Below are 25,280 nucleotides of genomic sequence, written 5' to 3' on the forward strand. Positions count from 1 at the left end.
TCTGGATAAAACAAACCAGTCAATAACACCTCTCTGACTGTATAAACAAGAAATAATAATAAAAACTAGCTGAACCCGCACAGAGCATCTGTGCGGTAGTTCACTTCCTTTTTGGGGTTAGTTGGGAGAATTTGTTTGGCTGGTCCTCCCACAGCTCTCTCACTCGCTCTGTCTCCCCCCCACAACAGCTCTCTCGCTCGCGTTGACTCTCCCCCGCGTGCCTCGCTCATGCTGTCTCTCCCCCGTGCACCTCGCCCGCGCTGCCGCTCCCCCGCGTGCCTCGCCCGCCCGCGCTGCTGCTCCCCCGTGTGCATCGCTCGCCCACGCTGCCGCTCCCCCCACGCACCTTGCCCGCCCGCGCTGCCGCTCCCCCCACGCACCTTGCCCGCCCGCGCTGCCGCTACCCCCACGCGCCTCGCCCGCCCGCGCTGCCGCTCCCCCGCGTGCCTCTCTCGCCTGCGCTGCCGCTCCCCCGCTACCTGTCTCACTCAATCGCTAGAGTCTGCGGCCACCACCGGTTGCTCCTACTCCCCTCCCCCCAAGCCTTCTGCCTGTTCCCTCTACCCCAATCCTTCTGCCCCAGCATCTAAACTTTCCGTTTGTAAGAGGACAGCAAATTGGTCACATTGAGGACTGAGAGCCATTTTCTTGCTCAACCAAATTATAAGTTATGAATGTTTGGTTATTTATAGCAGAGGATATATTTGGTCATAAATAGCATCAGGAATTTTTCACGCACCTCGCCCGCCCACGCGGATAAAACAAACCAGTCAATAACACCTCTCTGACTGTATAAACAAGAAATAATAATAATAATAATAATATCCTATGGCTCATAATAATAAGGTATCAGAGAGAGAAAATTAGGATGACTACAAATCGATATGAGGGGGGAATATAATGGAACAAAAATCGTATGCCATTTTCCCCAGATCTTGAATTTAAAAAGGACTTTCAACTGTTCAGTGAGATGTTATCATATATATAATGATTTTGTTATAAACTGGAATGCATTTTCTATATAAGTTCTTCTATTTAGTGATGCATTGTTTTTGTTTTTTAGAAACAAAATATTTTAGAAACAGAAATATTCTTGAAACCTTATTTAACTTTAATTTTCTTCTACTTGATGTAATAGTCCACCTGTGCTGATAAAGAACTTGGAAACTTTTAGTGCTACAAATTATATTTCATGCTGTAATTTTTGTGCACCTTTGCCACATGCTGCTCTGACTTACCGAATACTACATAAATAGTTTTGATAAAATTTGTACATTAATAGTTTCATGGTGGTGGTTTTGTTTACTACATATCCTTAAGGTATTTTGATCCTGCACCACATACATCATTAGTATTCAGATTCCTCCCCCCTCCGCATCTCATTTTAAGTAATACCTCTTTTGTGTTCGATTGTAATTTTGGAGAAGCTGCTGCCAGTCTGCGTAGACAATACAGAGCTAAATGGACCAATAGTCTGACTTGGTATAAGGCAGCTTCCTATGCTCCTGTGAAGCACTCTGTAACCTTTGTGCAACCACTAGGGACAAATTTTCAGGGGTCATGGAGGAGACCTGGTCTTGTGGTAGGAAGCATGAATTGTTCCCTTTGCTAAGCAGGGTTTGCCCTGGTTTGCATTTGAAAAGAACACTTCCTCCTCCTCCCACTGTTTTCCTTTTATGTTATATTGGGAGCTGCACAGGATTAGTTGATTGCCTTCAGTTCTTTACCTGAATCATGGTGTGGATTTGTATTTAAGAACAAGACTCAGCCATCTTTGTATAGCACTGAGGATGTTGTCTTACATCAAAACATTTGCTATTTTACTACATCTGTGGTTTAGTTAAGCTTTTAATGTTTTTAAACTTGTAACTTGCAATTGTGCGTTAAAGAAGGTCATTGAAAAAAGATTTGACGTGTAGAAATGCGTATTTCATCGCCCTTATACTGTCTTATGGGATACTATATGTGAGCACTGTAAGATACTTCAAAAGCTTTCCAGCACATAGAGAACAAGCATGCCAGAGAGAAAGGTTCAGCCTAGCTTCTCTCTGATGTGCTATTTTTTTTTCTATTTCCAGGGAGTTTCTTAAATATAAAAATGTAATCTAACGTTTGATCCTCCACCTATAGTGAGAAGAGGTCAGGTTAGTTCTGAGGGAATTCATCTGTAGGTATCTGTTTCCCAAGTTCTTAATACTCTGCTTCACAGCAACAACAGAAAACCTAATTGTGCAAATATAGGAAACCCAAATTTTGTGTTAAGAAAACAAATTCTGGCACTCAGAATGAATCAAGAACATTGATCAAACAAATGGAGCCCCCCCGCCCTTGCATGTTTCAGTTTGCCAATTAGTATGTTTTATTCTGACTTTGGGCATTATATGTATGAGTTGACTTCAGACTAAATTGGAAAATGTCCTGCATTTGTGTGTGTGTGTCCCCAAGGGAAAAAACAAACAAAGCAGCTACTGAGGGAGGGCTGGTTTGGATCAGTACCATGGCATTCATGGAGAGAAGCTTTGTCTGTGCTGAAAATCTCACCCCTTGCCACAAAAAACAGTGTGTTGAGGTTTGCCTCCAAAGGAGCCATTACAGCAAATAACCACAGAATAGTGGTGGTTGTGGTTTTCAGTAGGAAAATAGCAGCAGTTAAAAAAGACAAAAGCCCTCTTCCACTCGCAGCACAGTCTCAGTCTGGCTCTGCTCTGCTCTGCTCTCCACGCCACCCAACCCCAACAGTAGTTATAAAAGGGAAAACACATGCAGGAGACAGTAGCTGACATCCTGACCAAATGTATTCACAAAAATCCCATGGAAATTGAACAGCAAGTTAGGCATGCCTAACCCTGTCCTTTCGATTTCAATGGGACTTCCTCAAGTAAGTTTTGTCAGGATGCCTACCCATGGCGCTTTCCAGATTACAGGCTACAACCACCGTAAAATGCGAATTGACAACAGAATTAAAGGGACTTGTGCAAATCCACCAGCAGAGGGAGCAGTCTTTTTTAGTTTGCCCCAAACACCCTAAAATGGAAAAAATACAGCTATATTTTTTGTTGGAAGTGAAGGACTTTGCTCTGTCTCTTGTCTCAGTGACAAAGGAGGACAGACTAGTGAGTCAGAGGGCTAGAGGGTCAAGACATTGATCATCCCTTCTCTATTGCTCTAAAACTATCCCTTTGGAATGTAGATTGCTAATCTCAGGGTCACTTCCTCCCTTCTCTTCCTGTTCTTTCTACCTTGCAACATGCAAGCAAGCTCCTCTCCCTGCACCATGTGTGCAGAGATGCAGAATCCATCTGCATCCAGCTAGCTAGCTAGATTAGAGATCCTAACTCCTCACTTTCCTATCTAGAATGGAGTTATCTAATAAATGCCATATATATTGATTTGAAACTATGAACTGGCTCCAAGTTACTTTACTCTCAGCATACATGCATGCCTAACTTAATCCGTTGTCTTGTGCCTCTGTGCACTCTGCTATGATGAAAAAGGGGTTTCTCTACCAAAGATAATTCCCACATTTTTAACAATGTTGCAGGACTAAAACGCAAGGATAAAATCTGAAACAAGGCATCGGGAATGTGAATGGCACCTTGCAGACAGCACAGGGCAGGGACTGCAATGTTGATAACACAGGCAAGATGGAAGCACAATTTGCAGATCTGTAGTGACACTGTGGTAAGGTTTAATCTGCAAAGTGCCTATGACACATTCCCTTTGGCCCTCAATTAGTAAAAATCTCTGTATGCAAAGAGAGCATGGTATGGTCATTGGATTTGGATCAGCTTGCTAGAACACCATTTGTTAATGTATTGCCATTTTTGCCCTACTTTGCTTTCCAGGTGTTCATTTCCCCTCCTGCACCTATACTTCATCCTGGCAACAGTTCTATGCAGTAGTTTAGCTGGGAGGTAGTGACTGGCCCAAAGTCACCTAGTGAACTTTGTGGCTGAGTGGAAATTCAAATTCTGTTTTCACAAGCTGATGGACTTGTAGTTGTCCCAGCTCTTACACTCTGCTTGTTTCTTTCTGCCTTGCAGCTTTTAGCCATGTGGCTGTACCTGGCTGCCCTAGTGGGGCTTTACTTCCTTCGCCGATGGTACCGGGAGAGACAGACGGTGGACAACCTGACAGAGAGATATGTCTTCATCACTGGTTGTGACTCTGGCTTTGGGAACCAGCTGGCCAGGCAGTTGGATATTCAGGGCATGCGGGTGTTGGCAGCTTGTTTTACCCAGAAGGGGGCAGAGCAGCTGGAGAAGGCCACCTCAGAGCGCCTGAAAACCACCATTCTGGATGTCACCAGCACAGAAAGTGTTGAGGCAGCAACCACATGGGTGAAAGGATGTGTGGGGAACAAAGGTGACAGAGTCTTCCTACTCCTGTCATGTTGTGCTGTATGTAGGCAAGGCCAGCAGTGAGATTCTGTTTAAAAGATATGCTTGTAAATTGTGATAACAAACCCTCTGCAAAGCTGATTAACAGTTTTAGAGCCCAATCCTAAGAAAGTATACAGGGAAACATGTGTCAATGTGCCACCCACAAGGTGGCACACTCCTTCTCTAGCAGTCAATCAATCAGTTTTTATTACAGCCGTTGGCCAGCCAAGAGATAAAAATCAGAATAACAAAATATAACTAATATACACAAATAGTAATAACACACAATAAAGCAGTGTACAAGCATCCAGGATAGATTACTTTAAAAACAGTAAAACAGCTCCTAAAGTTGAGACCGTAATCTCATAGCAGCCTATAGCAGTCACAGATGATCAGAACATCTGTTTGGGTCACCAAACCCAGGACACCCATGGATAAAGTAGCCGGGGAGTTGATTGATCAAATCAAGAGCTAAGCCCCATGCTACCATGGAGGTTCCCCTGGTCCCTCTGCTTTCCAAGCATGCTTTGAGCTGCCAGCAGAAGGGGAAAGTCTCATATCAGCAACTACCCTTTGATTGGACACTGAGGAACAGGAGGCAGACCCAGACCTGCTGAAATGGTTGCAGAGACTGGATCATAGTGTGCTTTGCAGAGTGGCACCTACATGGTTGGAGACCCTCTAGCCACAGTTCTCTATTGTTCCAATGGCTGCTCTGCCCCAAGAGCTGCATGATAGGTGAGTGGATCCACACAACCATAAGAGCAGAGTAGGAAGGCTCTCTTTTTCTCCTACCTTTGTTTAGACCTGGTTACAGAATCTGGTTTACCCTAGTTTGAAGAACCTAGGCTGGAGGGATTCCTGTGGATTCCTGGGTATTTTGCCTCCTACCCTTTATTTTATGGACATGTGAATTGGCCCTCCCCCCCACCGCCCCCAAGCATAGAGCTTAAGGTAAATAGCACAAATCTTAAATAGCCCAAATCTATTTCTCCATGACAGAATCATCAGGAGAGGGCATAACCTCCCTAAATGCCTGTCTGGAGTTGGTGATAGGCTGGATGAGGGATAACAAACTGAGACTGAATCCAGATAAGACGGAGGTACTCATTGTGAGGGGTCGAAACTCAAGAGACAATTTTGATCTGCCTGTTCTGGATGGGGTCACACTTCCCCAGAAGGTATGCAGTCTAGGGGTGCTTCTGGATCCAAGCCTCTCCCTGGTGTCCCAGGTTGAGGCAGTGGGCAGAAGTGCCTTCTATCAGCTTTGGCTGATATGTCAGCTGCGTCCATTTCTTGAGATGAACAACCTCAAAACAGTGGTACATCTGCCGGTAACCTCCAGACTGGATTGCGCTCTATATAGGGCTACCCTAGTATGTAGACCGGAAACTACAGTTGGTCCAGAATGCGGCAGCCAGGTTGGTCTCTGGATCATCTCAGAGGGACCATATTACTCCCATACTGAAGGGGTTACACTGGCTGCTGATATGTTTCTGGACAGAATACAAAGTGCTGGTTAGAACCTATAAAACTCTAAAGCCTGGGTACTTAAGAGAATGTCTTCTTCCCCACTGCCCATTGAGATTATTAGGAGAGGTCCGTCTACAGTTGCCACCAGCTCATCTGGCGGCTACTCAGGGATGGACCTTCTCCGCTGCTGCCCCAAGGCTTTGGAATGTGCTCCCTAATGAAATAAGTGCCTCCCGCTCTCTGACAGCTTTTAAAAAACTCTTTAAAGATGCACCTGTTCACCCAGGCTTTTAATTAATATTGTTTTAATAGATTTTAATGTTGTAACCTGGTTTTCAGGGTTTTTTAATTGTTCTAATTGTTTAATTGCCATTTTAAGATGTTTTAATTGTTAATTATTATTGTTTTATACTGTTTTATAATTTCTGTTTTAATCATTAACTGATTTTAATGGTTTTGTTTTGATGTAAACCACCCTGAGCCTTCCTGGAAGGGTGGTATAAAAATTGAATGAATGAATGAATGAATGAATGAATGATAAGTTCTCAGAGCAACACATGTGAGATAGTACCTTCTTCATTCTTCAGTTTTGTGAAAGTTAAGGTAGAACTTACACTGAAACGTTTTTGATTCTTGAATGTATATCTGCATTTGGTAGGGACCACAAAGCTATGTGGCCTTATAGACACTACACAAAACAGAAAATCTCTAGTTTTTAGCATAACATTTTCTAAGTATCTTCTCTCCTCACACAGGACTCTGGGGCTTGGTGAACAATGCAGGCATTGGTTCTCCAGCAGCTCCTGATGATTGGCTGACTAAGGATGACTTTGCCAAGGTGATAAATGTCAACCTGCTTGGGGTGATTGACGTGACGCTGCACATGCTACCTCTGGTGAAAAAAGCCAGAGGGAGGGTGGTCAATGTGGCCAGTGTGATGGGGAGACTCGCGTGCTTTGGAGGAGGTTACTGCCCAGCCAAGTATGGTGTGGAAGCCTTCTCTGACAACCTGAGGTAAAATACCAGCCCTATGGCTTTCTCTTTTGCTTGGTTAAGTGATGTTGCTTTTGCTTGATTAAAGTAACCCATTTAGCTGCTTTGAAGGAATGAGATATGGACCCAGATGGAGTCCTAAACGGCACTGAAATTTTTTATTTCTTGGTAAATAAGTTACTAAGAACATTTCTTAAATATGTGTAGCCTATTTTGTTTCCCTTGAGTGAGACTTGTATAGGGTACAGTAATGAGGTCAAAAATGTATAACACAATTCATACAGAAAAAGGAGACAACAAAAACTAGTGGGAAACAGAATACTGAGGCATTGGAAACATGGCACCGGAAGAGTTTACATCTGTATTGAGAGCAGAACTGGATGCATTTAAAACTGAAATTAGATCAGACAGTTAAAACATTAGAAACAAAATTAAGCGAAATTGACAATAAAATTTTAAATGAGAGAGTTAAACAATTGGTTCAAGCACAATCAGAATTTGAAAGTGATCTTAAGATGAGAGTAGAAACACATGTATGGATTTAAGGACATAAATGAAAGGATACTCAGACTGGAACAGCTATTGGATCAAAATGAAAATAAGATGGACATATCTGATTTTTAGAAGGATACTGGAGGGTGCAGAAAAAGGAAATTTAATGTTTATGGAACAGCAAGTTGCACATATTTTGGTTATAAGCAGTGAAGAACAAATATATCTCAAATCTGTCTATAGAATTAATGCAAAAATTGCTAAAATACTTGGAAAAAATAAAACAATCAAGAGATGTGTTAGTAAAATTTTGAGTAAATTATAAAGCCATTAGTTTGGAATATTATAAGGCAAAATCCAGGGCTTGAAATTAATGGAGAAAAATTATTAAACTGTCAGATATCCCCTAGAACATTATGGAAGAGAAAAGAATTTAGTTGAGTGGTTTAAAAATTACAAGAAAGAATTAGGTATTGGTGGGGTTTTCCAGCTAAGTTATATTAGTCATAAACAAAAACTGTTGTCTTGTCAACTCATGAAGTGGAAGATTGTTTGGATTATATTAAAGAGGAAGACCTAAGTTAAGAACTACTGTAAAATAACTTCCAGTAAATATATACTAAGCATTTCTTGGTAAATTAAACATCTCCTTTTCTACAACACAACTGAAGACGTACAAATAATTGGATCTTTTGAATCTCACATTTATGTCTTGTACCCAGCACAAGTGCATGAATCAATTCTTCTTTTACAAAATAACTCTGAAAAGAAATTATGAATGGGTTCAGACAGCCCACCGAACTTCAAATGTAGGTTACAAATGGGCAGAGAATGTCAAGTGAATTTGCCCAGCACCCAAGAAGACACGAGACACAAGGTATTGGTATAAATTAGGGCCATGATTTATTTAACTTCAGAACAACAGAATTAAAAAGAGCAGGGATTGGCTCTCCACCCCATACAGTGTGGTATCAATAGGCATGCGCCAACAGGGCATGCCTAGCCTATGGCATAGGGCAATACACCTGGGCTCCAGGCAGCCCCAGTGCTCTAAAACAGGGGCTGCCTATCCTAGCCGGCCTAGTGCCAGGACTCTGCCATAGCCGCACACACACACCCCGGTAGCCATCCAGCGATTCCAGGGAGCTTAGCCTGACAGTGTAGATCGGTCAAGGGCTGATCTCCCTGAGCCGTGCAGTCTCTAGAGAGTTGCCCTGGCCAACCTATGGCCAAACGCTTACCTGAAGGTGTTCACCAGCCAGCAAAGTTATTCCCGACTGTACTGTACCTGCCATAGTGGGGGTTAGCCTAGTTAGCCCCCAACTGCCCAACCAACCTCGCAAAAAAGCAGCCAATCCATGTTCCAGGTCTCTAAGAAACGACCTCGTCCCACTGGATGAAAGATGAACTCCATCCCCTCTTTACAAACCAGGTGCCGAGAAAACGATGTCTAGGTGTGCCACAAAACCACCCCCATGGGCCCCTACAAAACGTGCCATTTGGGCATTAACTTTTCTGTGGGCCCTGTCAATCCAATAGGGGTCCCTGGCCCCCTCCAAACCCTGCATTGCAGCATGGCGGACCAGATCACTGAGATCCCTGGAAACCAGTCCAAAACCTGTGCAATGTCCCTCTGCATGTTACAGAGGATGGAAAACCCTGACTGCATAGCTAAATCATTTTCTCCCAGGTGCACCACGATGATATTGGGTGGTGGATTAGTCACCAGGAATTCCTGCAGCCAAGGCAAAAACTGGGCAATGACCATGCCCCGACGACCAATCCAGGAGATGCCCATTTCCTGAGTCCCAGTTGTGTTCCAGGCTGAACCCCACATGCAGCTCTACGGGCCCAGAACGCAATCAAATGACCCAGGATGAGGACCCGTGCCCTCTCAGCATGTCGCACTGTGCCTGAAAGGAGAAAACAACCAGTGACTGCAGCCCAGTCCTTAGCACACATACTTCTTATATGTGGCTGACTGACAATGCCCAATGCACTCAATAGCCTCGCCCAAGAGATGCAATCGGGAGGACGCCGAAGCTGCTCCAGTACAGAATGAGTGCAGGGACAAGTGCTCCGTGGGGACCCCTGCCACTGCCAGGACTCGCTGCACCACCGCCCAGAACTGATACTGAGAAAGGGGCCGTCCATGTGCGTGCACGAACAGGCACCTGCTTGTGGACCCCTGGAGGACTGCCTAAGATGTTAATGCCTGCACAGGGCACAAGAGTACGTTGCTAGCCAGGTATAGCGAAACTAGCTGCTCCCTGCCCTTCTGATTGGTCTTGGAAAACCGAAGGCGCAGCTGCTCTGAGGCTGGTCCCAAGTCAACATCTTCCGCACAGAAGAGTGCAGCCTCATAGGGGGACTGGCAGATGGACGAGAAGCGTTCCAGGGCACCCTGAACAGCTGTGGGCATAAGGGGCATACGACGGTCTGCCTGTACCGGACACTCCCGGGCCCAGACCTCCAGCATCCTTCTTACTCTAAAGTCCCCTGTGGTGTCACAAAAACCCTGAGCTTTAGCGTGGAAAGCAATGGCTGCTAGGTAACCTGCCAGGGCCCTGGGAGATAACCCCTTACCCTTAAGGTGAACCAAGAACTGCATCAGGTGTTCAGCGGGTGAAGGCCATACCTGAGCCACTCCTTCCTAGAACCTAAACTCCTGGAAGGCCCTGAACTGTCTACCATATGCTGCCCTAGTGTTGGGAGCCAAAGAGACCCAAACAGTTCTCTGCGCTTCTAAGCACCAAGGCTCCACAGCCAAGGGGGCATCTTTTCAGGCTCCGACTCCACCTCTGGTGCCAACTGATGCAAGTGCTGCACCTGGAAACGAGACAGCGCATCCGACAAGCTGTTCTGGACACCAGGCACATAGCAGGCTACAAACATGATGTTATTAGTTAAACATGCCATTACAAAGACCCTCACCAAGGTCATAACCCTAGGGGACCTAGACGTCTGCCGGTTGATGACCTGGACCATGGCCTGGTTATCACACCAGAAGCACATGGTCTTGTTTTTAAACAGGTCAGCCCATATGTGTATAGCTACTACAATTGGGAAGAATTCCAGGAATGTTAAATCCCTGGTAATATCCCCATCTACCCAGGCATCTGGCCACCTTTCAGCACACCAGTGCCCATGAAAATAGATGCCAAAACCCAGGCCACTCACAGCATCCGATTGGACCTGAAGCTCAGCCTCTAACAGAAGGGAATCCCCCCAGAAGGAGACACCATTATCGGAGTCCAGAAAGGATGCCCATAACTCCAGATCAGCCCGCATAGGAGCAGTCACCCTAATGCTATGGTGCCAACTCCTAACTTCGCTAGTGGCATCACAGAGCCGACGTAAGAAGGGGTGGCTGGGCACTACTACCCGGCATGCAAAATTTAGATGTCTAATAAGCTGCTGTAGCTGCTTTAATGTGACCTTGCGCCTGGCGACAGGCCTGCAACAATGCCCTCAAGGTCTTGAGTTTCGCCTGTGGGAGCCTAGAGCTTCCGTATTGAGTGTCCAGCTCGATTCCTAAGAAGGTAAGGATGGTGGAGGGTCCTTCAGTTTTATCCTTCACTAATGGGACACCCAGCTCCGAGCAAAGTGAGCTTGGAAACCATCTAGGAGGCGCCTACATCGCCTGGTCCCTGCCCTTCCTAAGAAAAGGAAGTCATCTAAAAAGTGAGCTGTCATTACCAACCCAGCCCTCCAGCAAAGCGCCCATTCCAATATGGAACTAAATGCTTCGAAGGCTGTGCACGAGACAAAACATGGGCAGGGTGTGATCAATGCAATACTGGCCCTCAAACGCAAAACCCAATAGGTTAAAATCGGCGGGGTGAACTGGGAACAGGCGAAATGCAGACTCTATGTCGCATTTTGCCAAAAGCACGCCGGGCCCACATGAACGGACCACCCTAACCGCCTGATTAAATAAGGTGTACTTCACAGAGCAGAGCTCTGCTGGGATCCCATCATTCACTGAAGCGCCGTGTGGGAAATAAAGGTGGTGAATCAATCTATACTCGCCCGGTGCCTTCTTGGGCACTACCCCCAGTGGGGTGATGTGAAAGTCCAGCATGGGCGGCTCTTCAAAAGGGCCAAGAACATGTCCCAAGGCTACTTCCTTGCGAATCTTTTTGAGCACCACCATTTCCATCCCCAGGACGGACTTCAGATTTGGGGCTGGACAATGCTTTCTCAGACCAACATAAGGGATGTGAAAACCAAAGTTGAAACCCTCCCACAAATAAGCCACCTGGTCCTAAAGGGGGTACTCTTCCAGGAGGTGGGAAAAAACTGGGATCCTAATTGGGCTGAGGCCCTTTTCCATGGGATCCCCCTTGTGGAGCACCCCCAGCCTTCTGGCCACCAACTGGTGGGTCTCTAAGGCCGCCCCTGAAGCCTTTGATGTGCTGGCAGTGGAGGCTGGCATACTTTCCGCCGCGGAAGCCACACCCGTGCTGGAAGCGGCAGGGTGATCGACTGCATTTTCCACTGGTATTAAATGCCCAGCATGGCAGGGTACTTTGAACACCCTGTGCAGCGACAGGCCCAGGGGACAGAGTTGCAGGAGTCTTAGATATCAAATGGCTGCCGTCAGCACGCTCCCCTTGAATGGGCCTCGAGGAGGTCATGATAAGAAGCCAAAGCTCCTGATGTTGCCTAACCCAGGGGATAGCAGGGTTCAATGCTGCCCTGTGCCTGAAGGAATGATTGTACCACTCCCAGGCATTCCCCATAAAATCCATGTACCCCTGGTATATGATGTCCATGTATTTAACGAGAGCGGGGCCCTTGGACGTGTGCACCTGCAGCATAACGCCCATATAGACCATGTATGCTGACAGCCAATTAGCCCAGTTGTGTTCCACCAGCTTGCGTTTTGACTTCTCCTCCTCCCTTTTTTGTTCCCCATCCTTCACTACCGGCTCGGGTTCCCTGAATAATAATTGAAAGATATCAACAGATTCCCCACACCAAATGTGTTCCTTAACAGCAGGCAACAAATGGTCACCCAAGGGGAGGGAGGTATCACACGGTGGATAAGGGGGCTGTGTTCCAGGAGCCTCTGCAGCTCCATAAGGAACTGCTGGTGGGGCTCCAACCAAAGGGGCTACACCACCTTGCCAGACCTGTGCACATGCCCCATAAGGGAGTGAAGGGCCATACATGCCTGGGTGCCACCTGTATGGGCTATATATAGGTGCCATGGGCGGCATTCCCCAAGGCCAAGTGTGGTGCAAGGACCTACCAGACCCCTGCCTGTCCAGAGTGTGACCATCATTGCCAGATGATTCCAACGCAGGCGCAGGACTGGTGTTGTCCAAAGTTAAGTCCACCAATGTCTGGACCGGCTGCTGCCCTCATGACTCTAAAACATCCAGCCTGGCAGACAGGGACTGCATGAGTTTGGCTTTCTTAGCCCCCCTGGTGACCCTCTTATGCTCAGCAGGAATGCCAGATGGTCCACCTTTCCAGGGAGTAGCAAGATTGGAGTGGGCCCAGAGACAAGATTTTAAAATGGGCCCCTCACTGATATACACACACAAACACACTTCACAATATATAGTGCACTCACACTCACATCCTCATTATGAATACGGTGAATGTCTAGTTCACATTGAATCTAGTTTTTTAACTCTCTGCTACTGCCAATCTCCAAGAGACTCAACATAATTCATAGGGGGTGCAACATGGGTGGGTGAAGAGTCATGTGACATGCCTCTGGGGGGCCCCAAGATGACTGTCTTTCCTTGCCTATTGGTAGTTATGCCCCTGCCCCTTTCTCTTTTTCCTTAGCCGCCCCCTGTTTTTCTTTCTCAAGAACTTCAAGGTGCGCAATAAGCGCCCATGTCCCAGTCATCCTCTGATGAAGAATCAGGCCTCGGCCAAGGCCGGACAGGTGCCCCACGCGTTTCCCCCTTGGCCTTTTCGGGGCCCATCAGTGTAGCACAGGCCCCCCAAACCTAGAAAAGCACAGGCCAGGGGCCTCTCAGGTGTAGCACACAAGCAAATCCCAGGCCTGAGGACCTGTTTCCAAAATGAAAGACCTGGCCACTAAATGCTGACACCACCCAGCAGACAAGCCCACACAGGACTGACTAGGGATAGAGGCCTAAAAAAGGCCTTGCAACCCCAGCGAAGTGGCCTGTAGAGGCAAAGTGGGGGAAGCCTACCCACCTGTATGCCCAAAGAGCCATGTACTTGCCCGTGGCGGGGAGGGGAAGTGCCCCAACCCCCTAGATGCCACAAAGGCCTTCCCACTGGGCCCACAGGCCACTCCAAAACTTGGGTGTTGTTGGTTAAAAAAAACAACAACACCCCACCCCCCTGCCACCATCACTGCTCGGGTGGAAATCCACACCGACCCCTGGGCCACACGCTGTTGGTGTACCAATCGCCCTGCTGCCCGATGGAATCCCTTACTGAGCTCACGGACATGGTTGCAGAATTCACGTTGGAGTCTCACAGACTTTTGGTGCTGGGGAACTTCAGTGTTCATTTCGGGACCAATTTGTCCAGGGCAGCTCAGGAGTTCATAGCGGCCATGACAACCATGGGCCTATCCCAAGTGGTCTCTGGACCGACGCATATTGCAGGTTACATGCTCGATCTGGTCTTTTACTCTGATCAGGGTGGTGTTCTGTGGGTAGGGACTCCTGTGATTTCTCCATTGTCATGGACAGACCACCATATGGTTAAGGTTGGACTTACAACCACTTCCCACCTCGGCAGGGGCGAGGAGCCAATTAGAATGGTCCACCTGAAAAGGTTATTGGATCCAGTAAGATTCCAAGAAGCCTTGGAGGGATTAAATGTTGGCTTTTATGGTGACCCTTTTGATGCCCTGGTTGAGAATTGGAACAACTTGCTCACCAGGGCAGTAGACAAGATTGTTCCTAAGCATCCCCTCCGACCTGCTTCAAAACTGACCCCTTGGTATACGGAAGATCTACAGGGACTGAAGTGGCAAGGTAGGTGGCTGGAGCGCAAGTGGAAAAAGACTCGACTTTAATCCGACAGACTATGTCATAGAGCACATTTAAAGATCTATGTTCAGGTGATACGTGTGGCAAAGAAGCAGTTCTTTTCTGCCCATATTGCTTCTGTGAACTTGCGTCCAGTGGAGTTGTTCAGGGTTGTGTGGGGACTAGTATCAGCCCCAACTCCCCTGAACCAGAATTTGGAGTCATCAGTTACCCGCTGTGAGGTGTTTAAAAAATTTTTCGCAGATAAAATCTCTTGGGTTCGGGCCAACTTAGACAGAGACTCCACAATTAATTCAATGTCTGAATTGGAGGTGTCCGACAACTCCTCTTATGTGTTTCGACTGGATCGGTTTCAGTTTGTGACTCCTGAGGATGTGGACAAGCTGCTTGGAGCAGTGAAGCCTACCACTTGTTCTCTTGACCCTTGTCCGACATGGCTTGTTCTATCTAGCAGGGAGGATGTTCGAGGAGGCCTGGTGGAAATCATAAATGCTTTTCTGAGGGAAGGCAGGATGCCTCCTTGTCTCAAGGAGGCAATCATTAGACCTATTCTTAAGAAGTCTGTCTTGGATCTCTCAGAGTTTAATAACTACAGGCCTGTCTCCAACCTCCCATGGTTGGGTAAGGTGATTGAGAAGGTGGTGGCCTCCCAGCTCCTGGTGGTCTTGGAAGAAACTGATTATCTAGACCCATTTCAAACTGGTTTTTGGGCGGGCTACGGGGTGGAGACTGCCTTGGTCAGTCTGATAGATGATCTCCAATTAGGACTTGGTGGAGGAAGTGTGACTCTGTTGGTCCTTTTGGATCTCTCGGTGGCTTTCGATACTGTCGACCATAGTATCCTTCTGGAACGTCTGAAGGAGTTGGGTGTAGGAGGCACTGCTTTGCGGTGGTTCTGCTCCTATCCCTCAGGCAGATTCCAGATTTTATCACTTGGAGACTGTTGCTCTTCAAAACTTGAGCTTTTATATGGGGTCCCTCAGGGCTCCATATTGTCTCCAATGCTTTTTAATATCTACATGAAATCGCTGGGAGAGATCATCTGGGGATTTGGAGCCGGGTGTTATCAGTACGTTGATGACACCCAGATCTATTTCTCCATGTCAACTTCTTTAGGTGATGGCATATCTTCCCTGAATGCCTGCCTGGAAGCAGTAATGGGCTGGATGAGGGAGAATAAACTGAAGCTGAACCCAGATAAGACGGAGGTACTTGTTGTGCGGGGTCAGAACTCCAGAGACCATTTTGACCTACCTGTTCTAGATGGGGTCACACTTCCTCAAAAGGAACAGGAATCTGGGAGTACTTCTGGATCCACACCTCTCCCTGGTTTCTCAGGTTTAGGTGGTGGCCAGGAATGCTTTTTATCAGCTTCAGCTGATACGCCAGCTGCATCTGTTTCTTGAGATCAATGACCCCAAAACAGTGGTACATTTGTGGGTAACCGCCAGACTGGACTTCTGTAATGCGCTCTACGTGGGGCTGCCTTTGTACATGGTCTGGAAACTTCAGTTGGTTCAGAATGCGGTAGCCTGGTTGGTCTCCGGGTCATCTCGGAGAGACCACATTAGACCCTTGCTGATGGAGCTACATTGGCTGCCAATTGGTTTCTGGGCAGAATACAAAGTGCTAGTTATAACTTATAAAGACCTAAATGGCTTAGGCCCTGGGTATCTAAGAGAACGCCTTCCTCGTTATGTTCCCCACCGCCCACTGAGGTCACTTGAGGAGGTCCATTTCCAGTTACCGCCAGCTCGTCTGATGGGCACACGGAGACGGGCCTTCTTGATTGCTGCCCCGTGATTGTGGAATGCGCTCCCTGCTGAGATGCAATCCTCCCCATCTCTGACTTAAAAATAAATAAATCTGAAGACCCATCTCTTCACCAAAGCTTTTTCAGCTTTTTAAATTTGTAGTTTTAATTTTATACTGTTTTAAATTTATACTGTTTTTAAATTGTTAAACTGTTTTAACCTTTTATATTGGTTTTAATTATTTTTATGTCCTTGTTAACCACCCAGAGATGAAAGTTTGGGTGGTTAAATAATAAATAAATAAATAAATAAATAAATAAATAAATAAATAGTGGTCCAAATTCCACGTTTGCCGGAATTTGCAGTCCGGCAAACTGATTCGGTCAAACTGCAAACTTGTTGGACAGTTTGAGATGGTGCCAGGGGAGTTGCAAGCAGAACCTTGAAAAGTAAAGACTCAGATCCCTGCTGGAGTGACCTCCTCTTCAGGGAGCTTCTGCTGAAGCGGCACTCCCCCCACAGCCCACACATGGTGGCAGTTCTGTCACTCACTCAGCCTCCGCAATTCATCAGTTGTGTTAAAGTGCCATTTAGTTTATTATATCAACTTTAAAAAAATGTTTAAAGCCCATTGGAGAAACTTATTGAGTAGTGAATGAGGAATGTGCACCACAGTGTGAAACAGGATGCTGGACTAGATGGGCCACGGGCCTGATCCAGCAGGGCTGTTCTTATGTATGCATGTTCATAGAAATACATAATAAGCAAATTGAGGAGATAGGGGCAGGGCCAAACTCATTGGTGGGCCAGGCTGGGCATGGGCCCGAAAGTCTATACCCAGCGACCTGGCCTTTTCAGTGGCAGCAATACTGAGAAATGTCTGGCACATCAATGCTGCTGCTGGGCATCACCCACCAGCCAATGGGAGCATCCTGCAGGTGATGAGATAGCACAAAGGCCTGGGGGACGCTGCCACTGGCTGATGGGTGGAGGTGGAGGAGCTGCCAACAAAGGGCTCAGCAAGACCAACTCTTCTTCTGATGAGCTGCCACTGCCACATCCTTCACTAGCTTCAGCAGCAGTTCTTCTTCCCCTTCAAGTGTGGCCAAGTCCTTTGTTCTAACAGCTCCTTTTTTCTCATTCTCCAAGGGCGGGAAGGGGAGAAGCTGTGCAGGGTCCTATTTTGTCCATGGGGCAGTGAGGGCACAGAGCAACCTAGTGCTGACTCTGGATAGCTGGAAAGAAGGGAGTTTGTTCTTGCCATGTTTTCTACAAGAAAGCCTTCATACTATCAACTTACAGTCTTTGTAACAACTGCCCATGGACTCTCATGTATGGGGTGGTATATACATGTAAGAAAAACTCAGTTGGGCTTTCTCTTGCTTTTACAGGAGGTACATCTGCTCCTTTGAGAAACAGTTTCTAGCATATAAACTTTAAAACCAGGGTTTGTAAATGACTGGAAAACTGTTTTAAATTGCTGCCCTGATTTTCCAGGGTTTTTTTTTAAGCTGTTTGAATTGTTTAATTCATTTTATTCTGTTTTGTAGTTTGATTTTAACTGTTAACCTGTTTTAATTGTGTTTTTTAACTTTTGGTAAACTACCCTGGGCCATTTTGGAAGGGTATATATAAATCTAATAAATAAAATAAAATAAAATAAGGAAAGGGATCAGGAGGGCCAGAAGATCCGAGAGCTAGAATCCTCAGTGGTACTATTTAAAAATCAATAATGCATCAGGATGATTATGATTGATCCATAGAAGGTGACTGGTTTCTTGTTCTCTTTGGTTCCAATGCAGGCGGCAGCTCCACCATTTTGGGGTTTGGGTCAGCATTGTTGAGCCTGGCTCTTTCATTACAGACATTGCAAAAATAGCAGTGGAGGATTTTAAGAATATATGGAGTCAAGTGCCTTGCAACATCAAAGAATCCTACGGACAACAATACTTTGAGACCCGTGAGTTACATTTCTGGAAGGGCATTCACATGACGGGTGGGGGAGCACTACTTATTGCACCACTTACCTGCCCCACCAGACAATAGTTAAATGTTGGTGGAGATTTGGAGCATGTCCTGGCCTCCGGGAGTCCCACAGTGCACCGCATGATGTGTGGAGTGCATTGGGGACTTCCCCCAGGAGACAGACACTCTAAGTACCTGGATCTGTGTCCACTCAGGCTGCAAGCAGCCCAAGTAATCACAATGACCCGTGTGCCAGGCTTAAGGATGCACTCATGCCCTGAACCTCAGCTAAAGGCATGGGTAAAAAGCAGGGTTTGGAGGGAAGGCAGCACTGGGAACGGCCTGGCTCAGCTAGGCTGACCTAGCTCGGGCTAGGCTAACAGGAAGGTGAGAAACCCAAGTCCAAGAACTCCCAGTCCTGCCATAGGAATCTCCATTCTGAAGCATCAAGGACAGTTCAGTGTTTCTTCTTTGGAATGACTTTTGGGGGAGGTACCCATGGGCTGTTTTATTCCATTAGCTACCAAAAATGTTTGCTTGCCTCCTATATTGTTGCACAGACTATGTTTTCCACACACAGTTTACAGGTTTTTCCAACAAATGATCAAGAAAGGCAGCCACAACATCTGCCTGGTCACCAACTGCATGGAACATGCCCTGACGTCCTGCCACCCTCGCACACGCTACTCCGCAGGCTGGGATGCAAAGCTCTTCTACATTCCTCTCTCCTATTGCCCTACGTCGGTGGCAGACTACGTGTTGACCTGCTTTATGTCCAAGCCAGCCCAGGCACTGTAGATTATACCATAGCAGCAGCATTGCTATTGTTGAAATAAGAGCTTCCCCACCTCTGGCAACTTCTAAAAAGGCACCCAAGACATATTCACCCAGGCTTTTAATTAGATTTATAGATAATTTTGAATGTGGAGTTTTAAATGACAATGTTAATGATTGTAATGTTTAAATGAATTTAACTTTTGTACTTTTTATTGATTTTAATTGTAAGCCGCCCAGAGATGCAAGTTTTGAGTGGTATAGAAATGTTAGATAAATAAATTTAAAAAATTGTCCAAACAAGCCAATAAACTGCGGAAGGGACATAACTCTAATAATGTTTTTTAATATCCTAAACAGATGCATCATATGTCATCAAATAATTGGTGTGAGCTGGTGTGGGGTAGTGGCTAAGTCTGAGCTGTGGATCCAAAAGCCCCTGGTTCAAATCCATGTCTCTGCCATGTATCCACTAGGTGGCCTTAGGCAAGCCAGTGCACCCTAGCCTCGCTCCCCATCTGGAATGGTGAACAATATAACTCACAGAGTTGACTGATATGGTGCACAGTGTTATGAAGGCACAACGCTGCTCTGTGGGGCTGCTGTGGACTTGAAAGGCAGGGTCCAGCGGTTGTACACACAGTGCTTCTGCAGATCTCCCCACAGGCCTGAATGAGGAGGACAGATCTCCCCAGTGTCCTGAACAGCCTTTCAGTTCCTCAGAAGGCCTGCAGTTCAATGTTACACCACCGTAACACTGTGCATCGTGTGGGCCATGGTTACAAATATTTAACTGGAAAGTGCTTCAAACACTCAAAAGTACTATGCTACTTATTGCACAGCCTTGAAGAAAAAACCTTAGTTTATTTTTTCCATTTATTTCTGAGAGAGTAGTTCATACAGCTTTGTCACATTTTTGCCCTATTCACCAGCCACATAGTCTACAAATGATAGATCTAGAAGCAGTCATTACTGGTATGTACATGCAGTCAATGTCAATCAGTATTTCCCAAAAGGCTGACATTTCTGGAAGGAACTGGACTGATATGCAACAAGCACCATCTATACTTTGGGCTCACAAGAGCCTTTAATTGCTTCATCTATTTCTCATGGCATATGTATCTGGCTGGATATGAGGGCTGTTGATGCTACTGAGTGCCAACAGTGAAGGCATCTGATGGTAGCAGGATTACAACTAAACAATCTGTTGCCTTGAGATGAAGAGTCAATGAACTATGCATGGACACATCTCTGAAGAAGCTCCAGCCTTATTTGCTTGGGGCAATTTGGAGACCTTGGTTCACTCTCTCAAAAGGTGTGTACTTGAACAACAAGAGCTATTCACAGACAGTAGCCAAGAAACATGAACTAGAAGGGTTCACCAAATCACAACTGTACCCAAGCTGAGAACCAAAGAGATTAAGAAATACTCATTTAATACTTCAATAAAGAATCATTATCACAAAATATAACATAGTGAAATTCTAAAATAGCATGTAACATTGTTTCCACATAAGAATTCTCATGCAAAATTTAAAATGAAACTGCCCAAATAGTGAAGTTCTTGTGAAACCCAATAGTAACTCTGAATCACAATCCTTCTTATTTCTGTTCCAGTTTGTTTTCTGGTCTCAGATCCTAATAAACTTAATTTGAATCAAATAGTAAAATATTTCACAATTCTTATAGAGGTCCAATAATCCAAAGCAATTTGTCCACGGTACAAGATGACAATTTACAAGTCCACATATGTAGAGAAGAGTCATTGTATGATTCTGATTTTCAAACACCAATTCTTTTCTGGTTCTTATCAGCCATACACATATCAATCCTCCTGGGTCTTCCTCAGTGGCCCACTATGAATACTTTTTGTAGATAGTCTACAATAAAATCATATCTTAATCTATGTATATATAATCTGTAGAACCATATCCAATCCAACAGTAACTGCCCATGTCTGAAGTAACAATTGTATTCCCTTCCACTGACTGGATCTTATATTATTCTTTGGTGCATAGCTGCACTACCACTTGTAATATTGTTACAACTTGTTATAGCTTGTGCTGCGCAATTAATGTAATGCTTAAGCAATCTTGCTTAAGCATTACATGAATTGTGCAGCACAAGCTAAAGTATTAGTGAGCTGCTGAAATCATCTGTTAAAATAGTACAAATATGCATATTGAAATCTGTGTTGCAGGCTTGATGTGTACAACTAGTATAAAGTGCAATAATAAAGGAGTATGTCTGTCTAGGGTTCATAGAAAGTCTTACACTTCTTTCATTAAGACATGCCCAGTACTGGTCCTTTCAACTTCAGACATCACTGTCACCCTTCAGCAGCATAATGTAATTCTTGCAAACTTGCAAGATACTCCACTGTGATAAAAGAGCTGAATACAGCCATTAGATCCTTCCTGTCTGAGGCAAATTCAAGCCTGAGGATAGAAGCAGCTTGAACAGGGTGCTTTCCAGACTGCAAGCTTACGCATGGGAGGAAGTGGTGTACGATCCCACGGCTTAGTATGATAGTAGTCAAAGCACAAATGAAAGGAAATAAATGTTTTAATGCCTAGTTTGGAGTAAATGTTCTCATTTGTTATGAAGTTTGGCTACAGGGTGTTACATTTTTCCAAGCAGGAACTATTCGCACAACATGCTCTCCCCGCCCTCCTCCTGCCCCATTTTTTGGCCAATGGGGTTGTAGAGGGGGCGGAGGGTCCACCTCATTCCCAATTGTGAATTCACCTTTGGGCAGGTAGCAAAGGATGACGTGTGCATGCAGCTGTGGTGGAGGGCTGGTTTCCCCTCCCCGCTTAAAACTCCTCCCTCCATGAATTTGCACAAGATTGCCTGCAGGGGGAGCAGCGCTCAGTTTCTTCTGTCTGTCTTGAGCAAGCATAACAATTCTATGGCCATGGTTTCATTTCCTCAATATAAAAGTCCCTCAATTCTTTAGGAGAGTGTGACAAAGTAGACTGGACAATGTCACTGTTAGGATGACAAAAGCCACATTTCTGTTGGAGCTAGGGCCCTGGCAGGATTAGCTCTCAGCTGCAATGTCTCATAGTGACCACCGGTGGCGGGAGGTCATGGATAAAAGTGCTGGACTCCTCCGCTCTTTGTTCTTCCAGTGTTAGTCTCCATTTTGTCACCCCAGAGATGGCTGTCTGTTTTTGGTCTCTCTTCAGCCATGAGCTACAGCTGAAATAAGCTAAAGGCTCTTTCACATTTGTTTGTAACCTTTTCTTTAAATAAATCCTTGAAGTTCTTCAATACTAAAGAGATGTCTCAAGGCCTCTTGCTTTGCTGCTTTCTCACCAACTGGTTTTGCTTGCTATTTGGGGACTGAACTGCCATTCTTCTCCTATGAATTCCAGGTGCCATATTTTGCCAGGAAGATCCAGCAGCAATTGTGCTGTAGTCAAAAATGCCTTTAGAATGTGCAGACCTTGCACAGCTGCCACCTCTGTAACTCCATTGGTCAGAACCAGAGCACTCCACTATCAGCTGCTCACTTTGCACTGCCCACCTTGCCCATCCCCTGACCCAACCACTTGCAGGCATGGAAAGGTGCACAAAAAGCATAGCTTTTGATTTCTGGGTGAATTTCCCACACCCTTGCACAAGCTTGGTGCTCTGTAGACTTGTGCAAGCCTTCTTAACACCCACACAAGCTTTGCTGTTCTCTGAGTATCTCAAGACAAAATGAGAATAGGGTTGACATCTTCCCCAGATTTCCAGGTATTTACCAGGTTTCAAGCATGTTCCCCAGCACCTGGTTAGCTCATCTTATTTATGTATTTTCCTAAGTAAACTGCTTTGAGAACTTTGAAGAGCAGTATATAAATATTTGCCTGCAGAGACTCTATCTATATGGTCGCTAAGAGTCAATGCCGACATGATGGCACTCAGTCAATCAATCAATCAATCAATCAAAATATTTGTCATTGTTGTCATTAGATTGCTCAGATCCCCAGAGTCTATTTAAAAAAAACAAAAAACAAAAGCTATGCTCCAGCCTTTGTAGAAATGGAATTAAGCAGCAAAACCTGCAGTCACTATTCTGTTCAGCCACAGGATGCTGGCTGGGAGAGGTTTGCAATCAATGATCCACCACGAGGAATGTTGCTTCTGTTTTGGGTCAGTAGGACATCTCTATAGGGCCGTTAAGAGGATAGCTTGATTTTGATGTAAATCACTGCCTACCTGTAGATTGTAAGCATTTAGGCTTTATAGTGCAATTCATTATATGCATGCCTACTTAGAATAAAGTACCACTGGTTTCAATCAGACTGTCCCCCAAGTAAGTGTGTATAGGTGTTGCAGAGCTTACCGTGCTGCCACCACCTGTCACAGCCCAGTCTCAACCAGTCCCGTGATCTTAAGCTTCATTGTTGCACCAAGGAAACTTTGGATTTTCCCCCTCTGGTTGTGTCTACTAAAACAGCCTTCCAAACCTCCGTCTCATTCAAAATTAGGCAGGATGGAAAGGCTTCTAAGCATGGGGTGTTGAAACAGAAACAGACAGCTGCTACAAATTTTTAACTTCAAAACAAGAAATTTTTTACTTTAAAAGAGTTCCATTCAAAACCATCGTTCTTTCAGAAAACTTTGCACAAAACACCAACCATATGAGCAGCACAATAGGGATGTGCATAAAACCAGTTCTCCCGGTTCGGTTCGGGTCCGAACCGGGTCCGGACCGGACCGGGGAGGTTCGGTTTTGGTTTTGCCGGACCACCCCCCCGGTCCGGTTCAGTTTCGAACTGGTTCGGATCACAAAAAGTGGCTGGTTTTGAAGGGGACATTGTGTTCTACCTGCCACCCAAATTTCAAGTCGATTGGACCTTCCTCTGATTTTTTACAATTTTTTTTAAAAATTAATTCTTGCCCATAACTCACAATGTGGAGCCCTTAGGGGCAAAAAAGCTGGGGTGGGTGGTAGCCACCCATGGGTGTCCTCCACCCCAAAAATCCCAAGGCAATTGGTTGCTCCTAGTATTATTGGTGAATTTTTGAAGAAAATTTTTTTTCCATTGGCTAGAATGGGGGTTTAGGGCTGCCCCAGACCCGCCTCTGTGGGGTGGCAGCACCCCCAAAGTGGGTCCGGGGCCATGGCAAAAATGCCCTCAGTCCCTCCCTGCAATCCCCGTAGAGATAGGAGTGATGGTTCTGTTGTTTTTCTGAGGTGTTCTGAGTGTAGATTCTATGATAGCTAATGAGATTTCCAATGAGACACCATGAATCCACTCTCATTTGCTATCACAGAATCCACACTCACTCAGAACACCTCAGAAAAACAACAGAACCATCACTCCTATCTCTACGGGGATTGCTGGGAGGGACTGAGGGCATTTTTGCCATGGCCCCGGACCCACTTTGGCGGTGCTGCCACCCCACAGAGGCGGGTCTGGGGCAGCCCCCAAACCCCCATTCTAGCCAATGGAAAAAAAATTTTCTTCAAAAATTCACCAATAATACTAGGAGCAACCCAACAATTGCCACCCCATCTTTTTTGCGCCTCTCTCTGGGCGCCCTAACACGTAACACCTAGTCAGTCCATCTTAATGCCTACCTACTACCACCACTCCTATCCAAGCAAGTAAGAGGAGGACACTCAGAGAGACAACACCCACTCTCTGATCTAACAAAAAGGCCACTGCTGTGCTGCCTGCCAGCACAGCAGCAGCAGCGGAGCAGCACACTAAGCACAAGAGCAGCACACACAGAGAAGCAGGAGGCGGAGCAGCAGAGCAGCAGACCTGCCGCTCTGCATGATGGGTGATGTGACGCCCAAAGAAACCACCGCCTCACTCAGTGCCTGCCACTGACTAGGTCCGACAGACAGAAGCCAGCCAACCTGCTCTGCTCTGCTCTGCTGCTCCCCATGGATGATGCACACACACCCTACATCTGCATCCAAATTACCAGACCAGACCAAGTGCGCAGAGTCAGCACAGGCCAGCAGCCACCAGCCCAGCAACAGCAACAGCTACTACTGCTACCACCACAACCAGTGTTGCCGCTACAATAACATTCCCAGTCCAGTCACGCGTGCCACAGCCTGAGCCTAGCACACAGCCAACAGCTGCTGCCAGCCAGTGCCTGGCAAGCCCAGCCAACATGAGGAGGAGAGAGCTAAGTAGACGGCGCACGCACATCACCAACCCATCACGACGGCGCAACTGCAAGGGGAGAGGGCACAATTACAGGCAGGAGGAGGAGGAGGAGGCGAGGCAATCCTAGCACAGATTTGAAAGTTTAAAATCCACCAGGACATCTTCTAGAATCTAGACTTCTGTTTTTTCTACCACCAGCTGTAGTGTCTAGTTAGTCAGTGTGCTGTGCAGCTGAGCTGAGCTGAGCTGCGTGTGAGGAAGGGTGATTGTAGCTAGTTCTTTAGTTTCAGCAGACTGAGCATTGAGCATGGGCAGTGGCCTTGGGAAGCA

General features: G+C 46.1%; 1 protein-coding gene across 1 annotated transcript; it reads left to right on the forward strand.

The window, feature by feature from the left end:
* The first annotated feature begins 601 nt into the window (after nucleotides 1-601).
* On the forward strand, nucleotides 602-21,403 carry LOC128339162 (17-beta-hydroxysteroid dehydrogenase type 6-like). Its single transcript, XM_053282721.1, has 5 exons — nucleotides 602-663; nucleotides 4,044-4,365; nucleotides 6,611-6,869; nucleotides 17,892-18,049; nucleotides 18,635-21,403. Exons 2-5 carry the CDS (start codon nucleotides 4,053-4,055, stop codon nucleotides 18,850-18,852), a joined length of 948 nt encoding a protein of 315 aa, XP_053138696.1. The 5' UTR covers nucleotides 602-663; nucleotides 4,044-4,052; the 3' UTR covers nucleotides 18,853-21,403.
* Nucleotides 21,404-25,280: the final 3,877 nt, after the last annotated feature.

This window comes from Hemicordylus capensis, unplaced genomic scaffold (genome assembly GCF_027244095.1).
Source record: "Hemicordylus capensis ecotype Gifberg unplaced genomic scaffold, rHemCap1.1.pri scaffold_27, whole genome shotgun sequence".
NCBI classification, from domain to species: Eukaryota; Metazoa; Chordata; class Lepidosauria; order Squamata; family Cordylidae; genus Hemicordylus; species Hemicordylus capensis.